Source organism: Macrobrachium nipponense, chromosome 12 (assembly GCF_015104395.2).
Source record: "Macrobrachium nipponense isolate FS-2020 chromosome 12, ASM1510439v2, whole genome shotgun sequence".
Lineage (NCBI taxonomy): Eukaryota > Metazoa > Arthropoda > Malacostraca > Decapoda > Palaemonidae > Macrobrachium > Macrobrachium nipponense.
The window spans coordinates 42,749,489-42,765,681 of NC_087205.1; the positions used below are offsets into that span (position 1 = coordinate 42,749,489).

General features: G+C 36.3%; 1 protein-coding gene across 1 annotated transcript in view; it reads left to right on the forward strand.

Moving 5' to 3' along the window:
• Positions 1-16,193, forward strand: part of LOC135224787 (uncharacterized) — a 100,158-nt gene that overhangs the window by 63,631 nt on the left and 20,334 nt on the right. Inside the window, exon 5 of the mRNA XM_064264113.1 lies at positions 10,696-10,857. Coding sequence (XP_064120183.1) covers positions 10,696-10,857 — 162 coding nt within the window. The remainder of the gene's footprint in view (positions 1-10,695; positions 10,858-16,193) is intronic.

Genomic DNA, 16,193 nt, shown 5'->3' on the forward strand with positions numbered 1-16,193 from the left:
GGTTATTTTTAAATGTCCCCACCTTCCCTACCCTTCTCACCCCCCTTTCAATTTGGGGCTAAACTTGGGCTTAAAGGACATCCGAAGTGTCATTATTCATCTGAGCAACCTTGAAAACTATAAATTAGACAATAATATCTGTCGTTTTCTATTTTTTTTACATGTCATCACCTTCCCACCCCTTCCCGGCCGCCACTCCAACTGGGGTTGAACTTGGACTTGAAGGCCATTGGGAGTGTCACTATTCATGTCAGCAACCTCAAAAACTATGGATTAGACACTAATATCTCTCCTTTTCTGTTATTTTTTTATGTCACCCCTTCCCAACCCCTTCTATTCTCACCCTGTTTCTATCGGGACTAAACTTGGAATTAATGGGCATTGGGAGTGTCACTGTTCATTTTAGTGACCTCAAAAACTATGGATTAGATTAATATCTGGCGTTTTTGGGTATTTTTACATGTCACCTCATTGCCACCCCTTTTCAGCCCCCTCCTGTCAGGGCTGAATTTGGACTTGAATGGCATCGGGAGTGTATTTATTAATCTCAGTTACCTCAAAAACCATGGATTAGATGCTAATATCTGTAGTTTCAGTTATTTTTTACTTTCACCCCTTTCCCACACCCTTTCCACACCACCTCTTTTTGGGCCCAGTGATGTCTTTACCCCCACAGTATTCTTTCCCAATGCTAAGTTTTATGTATACTAAATTTGGTTGAAATCACTAAATGCTTGTAAACGTGTTCGTAACACAAGCGCACACACACTTATATCAATACATACATTCATTTGTGTGCATATATATATATATATATATATATATATATATATATATATGTTTTGTGTCTGTGTGTGTGTGCATTTATTTATATATATATATATATATATATATATATATATATATATATATATATGTGTGTGTGTGTGTGTGTGTGTGTCTGTGTGTCTGTGTGTATCTGTGTGTGTGTGTTCTATTGAAGGAGATTGCTGCTTCAGCTGCATTTATTTTATAGAAGTTCTTTTCTATTCCTCTTATTATAACTTTCTCAATATTATTTAGGTTGGCGAGTAACGCGCCTATTGGATACATATGAAAAGATAAATGAATTTTATGAAATTTATATATATATTGAGATCTGGTGTATAATGACCGTAGATTATTTTATGACGACGTTTCTTCTGGATTGGACCAGATATTTTCAAGGCTATGGCTTTGAGTAGACTGATATTATTTTCGGTGCTACTCTTATTTATAGTCGGGAGGTCAGCATGGGGTTCCCGTGTGCTGAGTTTTCACCAACCAAGTCACACCTTATTGTACCAGCCGCCTGGCAGCAGATGAATTTTCACCCCAACGTGACGTCACACAGGGTCCAACAGCCAATGAAAACTCGGCTTCGGCTCGCAGTAACGACATCCCCGGCGACGTCACAGTCCAGCTCCGATGGTCTGCTTGGTTACGAGAGCGAGAGCTTCAACTCTAAAAAGTAGCTTGAAGATTCCTTTCAGTCGCCAGTAGCAGAGAAGCACCGCACTCCCCGACCATTGAAAACTCAGCACACGAATACCCCCTACTGAGCTCCCAACTATAAATTAGCGTATCGCCAAAAGTAATATCAACTCGGCATAAAATAATCTACGGTCATTATAAACCAGATTTCAATATATATAAATTTCATCAAATTCATTGATCTTTTCATATGTATCCAGTAGGAGCGTTACTCGCCAACCTAATTATAAAAAGAACTTCTATAAAATAAATGCAGCTGAAACAGCAATCTCCTTCAATATAACATGCTTGAAAGAGGGTCTTCTACCTATATATATATATATATATATATATATATATATATATATATATATATATATCTATATATAATATATATATATATATACACACACACACACACACACAAACATATCAATTGTCCCTAAATTTGTTGGAGAACAAATTAGAAATATTTTTCTTTAATCTAAGGCCTGGCCACACTAGGAAACAAAGTTTGCAAACTGTTTGCAAGTAATGGTTCCTGTTCAAACCTCAGTTGTCGTCCGGATGCTTGTTGGTGCAGCAGCCTCTGTATTTTGCTTGGCAGTTTTAATGGACTCGAGATGGGTGTGGAAGTTTTTAGAAAAAAAGAGTGTCACACACACATGCACATGTGTACATATACATATGCGTACAATTACATATGTAACACATGTATAGGTGCATGTGTAGATATAAATATATGCATATTTACACATGTACATATGTAAATATGAGTATGGACATATGTATAGGCACATACCGGTGTGTATATGTTGATGAACATATGCTATATATATATATATATATATATATACAAATAAATATGTGCGTATGTATAAGTGTATATACATGTATGTATTCAGATGTATGTATGAATATGTATTTTCCAGAATGGAAAACAGTGTTTCTGTATGTATTATATATATATATATATATATATATATATATATATATATATATATATATATTTACACATACACACACGTTATACATTTGAATATGTACATATACACAGAAACACTAAGTGTTTTCCATTCTGGGTGGGGAACAAATATACGGTAAAAAGTGTTAGCAAACAGATTGCAAACTTTGTTTCCAAACAGTTTGCACTTTCTTTCCGAACAATATTTCCTAGTACGGACAGGTTTAAGAATACACTTATGGAAAGGCTGAATATATACGCAGATAGATAGATAGCTAATATCCTTCCCACAATCTATGGGAGAGTAGACACGTGACAGCACGAGTATATTAGCCTAGCTCCTCGAGTTGTGTAGAAGTAATTGGGTAAGAACTTGAACTGAAGCGTAGGTAGATCTCTCTCTCTCTCTCTCTCTCTCTCTCTCTCTCTCTCTCTCTCTCAAATGCATATCTCCACACAAACCCCCCAAAATAGAAATGTTTCCGAGCGCAAAGGAATAGCGGTAAGAAGATTTGTATGGATTCCCATTCATTAGTGAACAATCACACTCCACTCGCTGGTGGTCTCCGGGAACTGGTAGAGCTGAGCTGTTTTGTGTGTGTGTTGTGGGGTGGGGAGAGAGAGAGAGAGAGAGAGAGAGAGAGAGAGAGAGCTGGGAATGACATTCAGCAGTTTTAACAATGTGAAGTAAATGCTTTTCTATTTGAAGGATGTGTAATGTGGGTGACTGGAAACCTCTTATTGAGAGAGAGAGAGAGAGAGAGAGAGAGAGAGAGAGAGAGAGAGAGAGAGAGAGACTCAACAGCAGTTAGTCACAAGCCAAGGGAGAGAGAAAAGGGTGAATTCATATTTGTTAGACTAGAGAGAGAGAGATATTTCCATATAAGAATACATTTTCTTACGTCATTTTCCCCATTTCAAACAATATTGTTCTTATTAGATTATCCTTATTTTTTGTCTCCAATATAAATAACTCCTTAGTTATTTAGCAAATTTCCCCAAATTAACTTTTGTCCACCATACAACGTATCAGGAAACCTCAAGTAATTTGAAAGTTACTTTATAAGTGGGGTATCTGATCCGACAATCTGGAAGACTGATTGACAAAGAAGCTAACAAATAATCAACTAAAAAAAATTACGGTTTTGGAAAGCTAATTACTTACCAAATAGGACCTCTTTCATGCTAAATTGTAATCTAAAAAAAGGAAAGCTTAAAACAATCAATTATCGTAATGTAATTGTCACAAATTTCTTTTCTCTTCGACGGACATAAACGAAAGACTGCAATAGAGAAAGAAAAAGACCACAAACCTTCATATTAGCCAGAGACCACAAAGGCCCCATCCTTTAACCAGTCTTTGGTGGTCTAACACACACTGTGGTCTTTCCACGAAGCCCCTCCAGAACCCAGACCAGCTGAGTTCCCTGTCCCTGTGGCAGCTTTCCTCTGGAAAACTAACCCTCCACTTTTGCGAGATTGGGAACCCGTTGATGCTGACATGAATATAAACCAAGTCTTTCTGTGCCCAAGAAGAAAGCTCCTCCTGAAGTTGTGGCCTTTGTGATCCCCAGGATCAAAAGGCTGCCTCAGCGACGAATTAAAGACGGAGGAGAAGTGTCGGGTCGGTCTCAAAAACGCTCTTGGGGAATTTAAAAGGCGTAGGAAGGAACTGGTTTGGGTGGGGCTGGGCTAAGAGGAAGAGGAAGAGGAAGAGGAAGAGGAAGGGGTGTTTAAGTGAAAACGTAGGAAGGAACTGATTGAAGGGAGGGGGGGGGGGGGGGGTTGCGAGGAGCCGAGTGGTTGAAGTGAACACATCTTGGTAATTGCTGCACATTTAAAATTGGAGGTTTAGAATGTGAGAATTCTTTCCCTGAGAACTTTTGAATTAAATGGGTCTATTTTGTTATCGAAAACTATTTTTTTTTTTGGTGGGGGTGGGGCAGAGGTCTTTTATTCATTTTGAAAGAGAGTCAAAAATCAAATCAAAATCAAAAACTTTATTTCCATTTTACAATGGTTATTCTACATGCCATGTATAGAAAATATATATAACATCATATAGCATCCATTGCTTATAGGATACCAGATTCGTATAATCTATATCATAAAGTCAAACGCGCATGACCGCGTCCTGTTACAACGAATACATGTAATTAAAATTATTATTTAAACGCTAAAAAATTATAAAAATCCACCGTTTTATAATATCAAAATATTGAGAAAGCCTTTTAAAATAATAAAGTGCTGAGACTTATTAAAATCAGTAAAATGATGCATTTACTACTACATATAATACCTGAAGCATGGTGGTGAAGATGCGAGCAGCGTGACAGTAGCACCCATAGTAGGCCAAATAGGATTAGTAAATGACATTAGTTATTTACGTGATAAAAGGGGATTTGACGTTTTGATATAAGTAAACTAAATATATGGTCTCTACAATTTTATGAAAAAAATAGTTAACATTGCTAGGCCTAACCAAACCATCTGAGTCATGCAGAATTCACCCTAAATTTCTTATATGTGAGTGTTATTGTAAGTGAAAAGTATAATTAAAGATTTCAAAACTTACGACATACATTAATAAGATATACAAAATGTTTCAATTACTGACAAACCGTTGCGTCTCAGAAGATAACAAGTCAACCACGCATAGCTCGCCCTTCGCCAATGAGTACTTCTAACTAGAACTCAAGATAAAAAAATGTACATATAAGTATTGCCGTTATAAAGAAATAAGTTAATGAAACCTATAACTGTGCAAGCACATGTTTACAACACTGAATGACCTAAGTATGAAAAATGGGCGCCCTCACACAAGGGCAAGAGGAGCCACTTGCCCCTCTCCCTTAAATCCTGAAAAAGAATAAATTATATATATATATATATATATATATATATATATATATATATATATATATATATATATATATATTACATTTATTATATTTAACTACATCCTTTTGTTTTCCTTCAATTTTACAATATATTCTTTCAGTTTAGGTAAATCAAAGGTAGTATTATGTATTGTATAATATTTGTATAAAGTAAAAATATAGAACTGCGTTGTTCCTTACAGAAATATTTGAATGCAGCTGAACCGTACTGGAACTACTGAAAAAGTCAATGTAGCTTTCTGTATTTTTTTTATCGTTTCTTGCTTCACTTTAAATCATTGGCATCGCAGTTCCACTGCTTATTTTATATATAAATACACACACACACACACACACATATATATATATATATATATATATATATATATATATATATATATATATGTATATATATATATACATATATGATATATATATATATATATATATATATATATATATATATACATATATGATATATATATAGTTTGCTCCCTCTTGGAAAATATGCCGCGGGCGCCCATGGTATGAAAATGGAACCGAGAATGAGATAAGTTTGAAAAAGAAACCCACAAAATTACTGTGTATAACGTGTTAACTTATAAGCATTTAAATTTTATTTTACTCAACACTGGAGTACTTTCAGACCCTATCTGTGGCCCATTTTCAAGAGATGTGTTGGTTGTCAGCCTGGGTCAAGGCCTTGACCCAGGCTGACAACCTACACATCTCTTGAAAATGGGCCACAGATAGGGTCTGAAAGTACTCCAGTGTTGAGTAAAATAAAATGTAAATGCTTATGAGTAAACACGTTATACACAGTAATTTTGTGGGTTTCTTTTTCAATCTTAAGAAGAAAACTGAAAGAAGTTTTTGTTTGGTTTATAATGAGATAAGTGTTAAAAGCCCTCAAGGACAATGTCAAAACTTAAAGTATATTTATTACACGACTTCATGTATCGTCCTAACACCAAACGAGCTTCATCTTCAGTTGTCGATATCACCAATTAAGGCTGACTTGAAATACAAACACGCTTTTGCAACAAAGCCACACTTTCAACAAAAGTACAACTCAGTAAAACTACAAGCAAAACTTTCGACCGAGACTAAAAACTCAAGAGGAAGGCAAGACACTTATTGTTAAGTTCCTGTTTATTTCTCTATTGTTTATTTTTAAGGAAATATGATTTCAATTTCTTTTTGAAACCCTTGATTGAAGGTGTTATCTTAATATGAGTTGGGATGTTGTTCCAGACCTTTGGCCCCTTAATCGATATTGATTTAGCTCCCATGTCAGTAGTCATTCATCTTGCAAAGAGGTCGTTCAGCTGACGAGTAGGTCGTGCATCGCCCACAGAGGAGAATTCAAAGAGCCAGTCGGGAATCAAATGATTGCAAATTTTATAAGTAAACTAAAAAAGGCCAAAAGTTATTTTAGTTCATATTGATCCATAATGACGCCTAGTTTCTTTACTGTTTGAGATGGCTTGGTAGGTGTCTCAACAAAAAGTAATGTTACGTTTGTAGGTATTCTAGATATTAATTGGCGTGACCCTATAAATATACAATTTTTTTTAACATTGAAACCATTCACTTGGTTTTTTTTTTTTTTTTTGCTTCTTTTAGAGCAACTTCAGCTTGAATTAGTAAGTCTTTAAATTCATTGATATTTCCAGATATCTGAGAATCATCTGCATACTGAATTAAATAATATTTACTCAGTACTTTTGCCATATCATTAACATAATCAGAAACAATATAGACCCTAACACTGAGCCCTACGGCATGCCATAACCTACGCTCCTTGGAGATGACAGAACAATCAATTCTTACTGACTGAACTCGGGCCGTTAAGTAGCCTTTAAACCAGAACTCGTCAATATGCATTTGCTTACATTAGTGTATGAGTATCGGGTGTGATACGCTATCGAAGGCCTTGGAAAGGTCGAGTAGTAGGAGAAGTGATATCTTTTGCTGTCGATGTTTTACTATATATATATATATATATATATATATATATATATATATATATATATTCTCCCAAAAGAATAGAAGGTGGCTAGCAACGATTTTGTCTAAGAGTTTTGACAGAATTGGGAGCAATGAAGTTGGACGATGATTCCCTACTTCGTCGACATCGCCACTTTTAAATAAAGGAATGACATGAGGGTGTTTCCAAAGTTTTGGGAAAAGACCGGTAACAATGGACGTATTAATGATCATTGTAATATAAAAGATCAAAACAGGAAAAGACTCTTTTAAATACTTATATGGAATGCCATCTGAACCCTGCGAATTTGTTTCACGTAATTCTCTGAATGCTAAAACGTCCACAGGGTGAAGTCGAAAATCAGGGATATTTGGTAAAGATTGGAAAATATACTCTCTCTCTCTCTCTCTCTCTCTCTCTCTCTCTCTCTCTCTCCCCATGTGCTATTTCATCCCCCATACCTGTTTGTGATTTTCGAAAAGCTGTCTCTCCTGCAGTGGCAAAGTACTGATTAAAATCCTCCTGCATCACCTTGAGAGGGTCATCGAAAATTTTATTAATTATTATCATTGTTTCTGAAAGCAGGAATCATGTTTTCAGATACATGCCACGTAGCTCTGCTGTTGCCTTTATTCGTGTTAAACTCTTTTCTATAATGGTTCTTCTTAGCAGTACATAGGCACTATTCCACGTGTATCTTGGTCTGTTTGAATTTATTGTCTATTGCTTGGTTAGCCCCTTTTTTCTGCTAGACACTTTTTAAGTTGTCACCAATCCAAGGGGCAAAGGGACGAGTTATTTCAGCAGTTACAGCTGGGGCGCACTGATCAAGGGAACTATTAAATATATCCGTAAGGCTGCCAACTTGAATGTTTACATTCTCAGTGTTAGGCATGTCGTTCAATGTTGAAACTCTACTCATCAACATATCACAAAATACTACATTATCGTCATCACTTTTACGGCGTCTGAACGTTCGTATTTCCCGTTTAGGTTTTGGCTTTCTGACATTAACGATAATACATATTGTTTCATGATCTGCTACAGGGCTTGGCAATACATTCGATTTTACTATCATTCCCATTTTGTTTGTGATGGTAGCATCCAACAAGTTAGAGGACTTCTCGGTTATTCTGGTTGGATTGTCAATGAATTGCTTCAGGTTCAAGCTCTTTGTAATTCTAGAAATATGATTTCCCTTCGCAAAGGGATTATAATTTAAATCACCCAAAATATAATTGGGCTGAATTTTCAAACATTTTTAAAATCGTTCGTTAAGTAAGAAAAGGATGCCGCTGGTGCCTTGGAGTGTCGGTATATACCTACAGCCAACTGTGAAAGAAGGAAATTTGCTGTGTTGAACCTGCAACCACTCATCCTCTGTGCTTATAACATCAAAAAGATCCTAGTCCGTATGCGCCAATTATGAAAAACTTGAATATGCGACTCCTTTAGCTTCTGTTTATCATTATGGAAGAAATAAAGGCTAATAACTCACCACAACCCACCGTACTACTGTCACTGAGGTGTGTTCCCACCGAAGACATTGGATTAAAATCTCCATCTATGGTGTTCTTTTTTCTTGACTTGAACGGTGTTCGAGTTATGCCGACTTCCTTCCAATTACTTTTTTGATTCAACACTTTATTGGAAGGGTATCAAATTACTGAATTTTCTTTATATGGATTCTTCTTCTGAAAGTTACATAGTTACATGAAAGTTACATACTTGTCTTGTTTTACCATTTAAATTTTCCAGAATTTCTAGTCTTGTTTATCAAGTGCATTTCGAGGGTAACAGTAACTGTTCTTTTCTTGGGCTGGCTTGGTAGGTTCATATTCGTAAGTCTGGCTTGGTAGGTCTATATCCGTTAGTCTGGCTTGGTAGGCCTATATTCATATGTCATAGTGCCAAATTGGGCCCTTACCCTGAGGTAAGTGGGCCAAGGTGTTTAAAGGGATAAGATACCTGATGTGGACGTTTGGAACCTGACCAACCATACGAATACTTATTTCCGTTAATATTTCATTATAGTTTAACAAACTAGACCACAGGGTTGTGAGAAAGTCATATTAGTAAATGACTCGAACATAGGAATCACCGAGAGGATTTTTCCTTGAAGTTTGGAGCAAGGTAAAAAAATCAAGAGGCTGAACAGCTTTGTGGGAGGAGATAGAAAAGCATAAATGAAGTGTAAAAGGATTTGTATAATAACAAATATGTGCTTGAAAAATCTCATTTTAGCAATTACTGCACTACTTTTTACCTTAAGCCACATTAGCAGACTGGGCTATAGTGTCTGACTGAACATCGTATTTATTGCACTCATGCTTTTTTCTGTCATTCCGTTCTCCTTGTAAAGTACATAGACAGTCGATTGAATGAAAACACTGATGTGATCCTAATGCAAGAATAGAATCCTGGTGCGTCTCAAAAAACTGATCTTCTTTCACTATTTAGTGCATTTTAATATATGCGTGTTTAAAAAGTTTTTTGGTGTTGCTTTATTTTGTTCTTTTTAGTTTTGACAGAAATTGTAACTGGATTATGATTGTAGTTGCTACAAACAGACTCGACATCTTGTCGAGCCAACGAAGGTTTGAAAAATCGATAGTTTCATACAAATCCTGAGATACTGAGAAAGATCACTGTAGGATCACTAGAGGTCACTACTGACCTACTAATCATTTAAGGTTGTATTGTCAAATGGATTGAGTAGCCATGCAAAATTTCAAGGAACACCTCGAAAACTGAGTTACAAGATTTGACCAAAACAAACAGACAAAAAAAGCAAGTTAAATAAAAGCATATAAAAAATCTTTCATGGACATTTCAGTCAACGAATACAACTAAGTTTACAAAGCTCATACCTTTTTCCCCTCGCTAAAAGAAAATCAATATTTTTTCTTCACCACAAGAAAATCATTTTCTGGAAACAAACCTGTTTATTTCCTTTACTTATTTTATGTGTGATTCTTACCATCCATCCTCCTAGGTCTTCAACATAAAAGAAGTATGAATATTTTCTTTATTGCAAGCAGCAGTGTTGTCAAGCAAAGTTCTTGTAAAACTATCTTCGTACAGTGACAGATTACATTTTCTTCCAGTGGAATGCGCTTAATTAGCCATTTTCATTTCTAATTCTTGATAAATTGGACATTTTTAACTTTGGCATAATTTTATATTTATCAATATTTATCAAATATACGTTTTTAACTTTGGCATAATTTTATATGTATCCAATATGCCCCCAATCTTTCCGTAGACCCCGAAAGGGGGCTTATCTTCAACCTATTTTGTGAGTGTAGGCAGCAAGAGTACACAAAACCACATTGATTGATCCCTGAAATATTCCATATTTATTTCTCAAGTCACGAGAAGAAGAAGATGTACTGGGAGCAACTGGAGAACAGACGCCGCCTTCTCTACCGTCGAGGACCCGCGCCCAACGCCTGCTCCTGCTGCGACGAGTACGGCTTCGTTCCGCCCTCCGAACTCTACCCCTGGGCTCTCTGGGACACCATCGACGACAGGTAAGATTAGATCCTGGGAAAAGGACAGTAGCAGTTTTTGTAGATATCTGTAGGTACAATGAATATAGGATTATATCCTATAAAAAGGACAAATCAGTCTCTGTAAATACCCGATTGTTAATGTTGGTAAATTTAGCCATTCATTAGTTTTCGCTGTATTCAACTCAATCAGAAGGCTTTAACTATTAGGAAATGAATTTCACTTATTTTGATGTCAGCTACTTTCATAATTTGAATTCAGTTGAATTTAATTAGATATTATAAGGTAAAGGTTTTCGTAAACAATCAATTATGAAAATAACGTGATCACTGCTAAATTCAGAAAGAGAAAAATAAAAAATAAGATTAAACCTTTAGCAACTGAGAGAAAAAAAGATAAACCTTTAGCAGCAGAATTTTAATTACTGTGGCATAAGGTAATCTACTACGTTTATAATTTGAATTTAAATATATAGTGGGTTTAACTATAAAATTTAGTTACTGTCAAATTCAAAAAGAAAAAAACAAGAAATAGTCACAGAAATGAGAGACTATAAAATTCTCTCTCTCTCTCTCTCTCTCTCTCTCTCTCTCTCTCTCTCTCTCTTCTCTCTCTCTCTCTATCTTCCTTCTCTCTTCTCTCTCTCTCATCTCTCTCTCCTCTCTCTCTCTCTTCCTTCCTTCCTTCCTTCCACAGACGTTTACGCTAGAAGAACAAAAACCAGCAAACAAATGTAAACAGAGCAGGAGGATGCAAGCAGATAAAGGGAAAGAGAAGTGAATAGTCTGGCAAACAGTCAGCTAGAACATTAATGATGTATTATATCATAGTGAGAGTGCAGGAGAAAGCTTTCTGTGGGTGGGGGGGGGGGGGGGGGGGGTGAATTTTGCCAGACGGAGGCAGGCAGGCAGTAATGAGGCTTGGCTATTCACATTCTCTTCTAAGGGTTCATTTCTCTTTTTGAGGAGACCTGCCGAATGAAGGTCTCGAGATGTGCCTTCATTTCTCTCTCTCTCTCTCTCTCTCTCTCTCTCTCTCTCTCTCTCTCTCTCTCAATGGCCCTATGTCTTTAATTCTTTTCAAGAGATGAGGACTTAAGAATTTCCCCTCGTTTTTCGAGGTTCATTTTGGACCAAGACTGTTTAGCAGCACTGCGAATGAATACATTATAATGAGATAACCTAAACTTTCCAAGTGTATTTATATACAGATCCTCTTTCATTTTCACTTTTTATAGGATTATTACACAGTAACCTTTTAATAGTGTTCCTATAGGTAGCTGGAATTAATATTAACCTTCCTGATATGTCAAACCTGAGCTATGGGGAAAATACAAAAATCAATCATTTCCTTGTTGTTTTGTCATCCACCACCCTCCCCACCCTTATTTTGTGGTCTTAGTAAAAGCTTTACTATAAAAGCTAGATAGGATGGATGGATGGATTATGGAATTTAGGGCATAGCCCAAGCGCTGGGACCTATAAGATCATTCAGCGCTGAAATGAAAGTATGGCTAGATGGAAAAATGAGAAATGAAATGAAAATGACAAACTGATGACAATCCTGCACTTGAACAGGACTGTACATCAGCAAAGGCCATTGTACTCTCCCCCCAGCATTCCAATCATCCAAAGTTATGAAAGATCGTTTTGGCCAGGGGGCCAAGCCAGATAGGAAGTGTTTGAGTGGAAGAGAAAAAATAACAAGGAAACTACTATTGGAGTTTTGTCTTTTCCCTACAGTCCAAGACTGACATGTCAGTAAGGTTAATACAGTTTTCAATGTCACAAGTTTTGTATTGCCTTATTTATAATAGTACCATTGCTAAAGTGACTGCATACTCCTGCGTCCATTTGCACCACAACTTTAATAGTTGCTGATGCCAAATACTGCGTAACATCTCTCTTCCAAGAGCTGGAACTTGGAGTCATTGTAGGAACTGCATCTAAGGGCCCTAGGAAACACTTCCATCACTCCAGGGAAAGCCCTCCTCACATGGTACTTCTGCCATCAAAGAGGTTAGCTTCCTCCTTCATGCCCTGACACACTGTCCCACTGGGAGGGGAAATCACTCTGGCGATACAGGCTTTTAATAACAAAGATGACAAACATATCAACATTAAACTATTTCTAAAGCCACATACACCATGAAGAATAAAAGGCCACAAAAAATTATTATGGGGCAACGACTCTTCTGTACAAGGAGGAAACACATAATATGTTTTATGGAAACATGAATATCAGACAGTTCATCATGAAATATAAAAAAAAAAAAAACACGGCAACCCTTGAGACAAATTTGAAGAAAAGCAACACCTAAGAATTTACATACCTGATGGATGGAGGACGCCACTCATACACAGGGATGATAATAAACAAGCCTTCAAAGTATCTCTCATGTCATCTACAGTAAAGTGTCATATGCAGACACCAAAACAAAGTAGTCCAGAAAGAAAGAGAAAAAAGAGCGTGAACTAAGACGTTAAAATTACAGACACAGCAGCTCTTGACTACTGATGCCTCTGCCTTCTCAGAGTACTTCATATCTTGAAAAATGAAAATTCAATTTGTCCTTGCTGACATACCAGTAAATGTCAGGAACCAGTCAGCACCTAATACCACCAAAAGTAAGAGATAGAGGAGGACATCAGAAGGACGAACACAAAGAACAGGTCAAAGCCAAACCCCATCAAGAGAGAAACAAATAAATCAACTTTAGCAGCCAAATGTCGCCAAACACCAGTAGTAGAGATGGAGAAAGATAATGAATAACCACCCCAAATAACTAGTCATATCAGGGACAGCTCACTAGTAGAAACGAAACACTCCAACTGTCCCAACGAGCGTAAGATCCCATTAGCTTTGGATGTGTTAGCTTTATAACAAAAAATATCCGCATTGCAACTAAAGAAAATGCAACCTGTACACCAGTATATTCATTATCTCTGTCAGTGACTACCTGTGTGCACATCGAAAGTAAGCATTAATAAACTAACAACAGAAATATATCTATCCATGTCCTTTAGCAGTTTGTTATATCTATTTGCTAACAAGAAAATACAACATGAATAATGGAAGAATTTGAAAGCATTGCAATAAATATTTTTGTAACGCTACCCTAGAGGGGGAATTTTAGCAAACAATAATGATAATATGTACCCCTCTTTCAGTATCAGGGGATAAGCCAAAAAGGCTATTAACTTCGTCAGCAAGCTTCCACAGAATAGAAGTCAAGTTAAAAAAAATCACAGGAAGGTAAAGTATATTCAAAGAAATGTATAACCATGAACAATTAAATTACCTAACTATAGCAAGGAAAAATTGTGTTTTTATGAATCACTACAACCTAACTTGAACTTCAGTAACGTGAACAAGGCCATTTTATAATTGCTCTAAAAGAAAAATTCTGATACTAAAATGCGGAATGGTAAAACACTAAGGGAATGCAGATGGTGGCAGTAAAATGGTTAACTCAAAGTACTACAAGCAGCTGGTATGGTGAAGTTCCCTGTTGTTGAAATAAAGCTTCTGGAAAAAGACCATTCACCACAGAAGGCACTACTTGCTGAGCATGACTGCCTAGGCAAAATGAAACAAGTCTCTGCAATACCTAAAACCACTGAAAGGGATGTCTCTAAAACCGCTCATGGTCAGACAAAAACAGCATCATCCCTCTAATAAGAATATTTCCCAGTTTACTCTTCAATGATGCACCAGCCTTAGGAATGCCTACAGAAAGAGATATCTCCTTACTACTGCTAGAGGCCAGAAAGGCACAGAATCATCCCTACAAAATTTTTCAGGTTGCCCTTCATACCTACGATAAACTAATACTGCCAGCCAAATTGGAAAGCCGTTACCCATTACCGTATCATTGTTTTCCTGAACTAGACCAACTTATTCCTTCTTTCGTCCCCAGTCACTAAACTGCTACCTCACTGGATGACTAAGGATTCTGGCCTAGAGTGCTATGCATTATCAACTACTACCACTCTTAGTCCAAATTTAAAGGACTAACCCATAGAAATGCCAGAAAAGATCACCATCTCTCCTTATTAACAAACCAGAATATAACAGGTCTTTGCTTAGTGGATCCTACTAAATCCAAGTGTTTGTCAGTGAAGCAAAGACTTTGTGGACCATGACACTTTGGTACCTTGTTGGATTCCAGGGGCGTCGTTGTTTTGGGGGGGTGGGGGGCAATGAGGGGCGCTTGCTTTCTAGGGGGCCTCCAAATCAGCGATAGGTAAACATCTATATGTATATATCTGCATTATATATATATATATATTATATAGTATATATATATATAATATATAGGTATATATATATATATAAATTTATTATAAGGTTGAAGTGTAGAGAGGGATTAATTTAAATTAGTTATTTTTAACATGTTCGGAACAATATAAAGAATACATAACATGATAGTTACTCATAACTTTTAATGGTTACACATTCATAACTAACAGAAATAAAGAGGTACCAACATTTCATAGAGGTACAGAAAGCAGAGGACCTGCAAGTTTTGACAGAAAGACCTGCTATAATAAGATGGTCTTACTTGTCAAGATTTTAGTCTTATGTGATCTTAATAAGTTTCCCATGGCTCTTGATGGGCCATTTACATAGATTCAATCGTATGTCAATTTTTATGCAAAATGTATTTTAACAATTATATTTTAGGAAATATACCCTTAAATCGTATACAAGATATGTCATAGTAAATATTAACGAAAAAAAAGGATCACAGTATTATAAGAAATCGTTGATTAGCAACACTGCATTGGGAGCCGATGAAATACTTCTAGACGGCCAAATTTCTGTAGCAATGAGTCACTTTCTAACTAAGAATGAAAAGTCTAATTATTAGTTTGAATTGTATGATGAACTCAAACCATTAAAACGTGCCTACTCAGAAATTCTTAAAATCTTTAACATTCTCATCACCCTTCCAGTAACTACTGCCAGCAATGAACGACTGTTTCCGGTGCTTAGTTTAGTGAAAACGAATCTACTAACTACTGTGAAAAATGAGCGCTTGAATGACTTGCTTCTCATGGCCTCAGAAAAGGAGCTTGTTAGAAATCTTAACTATGGCGTACTGGTTAATAATTTTGTATTTTGAAATTTCCTAAGATGAACCTTGTTAAAATTACGTACCATTTTATCTCTACACATTTTCCCAAGCTTAAAATCTTCCTGTTCACATCAACTTTTCTTGTTTTCATGACTGACCCTTGTGTAGGTAGTGAACTAAATTTACTGCAACATGTTAAATTGCAGATATTCTAGGACCAATACTATAGTTCATAACGTGATTTCAGAAATTTCCACTATCTTTTCGTCTTCATTT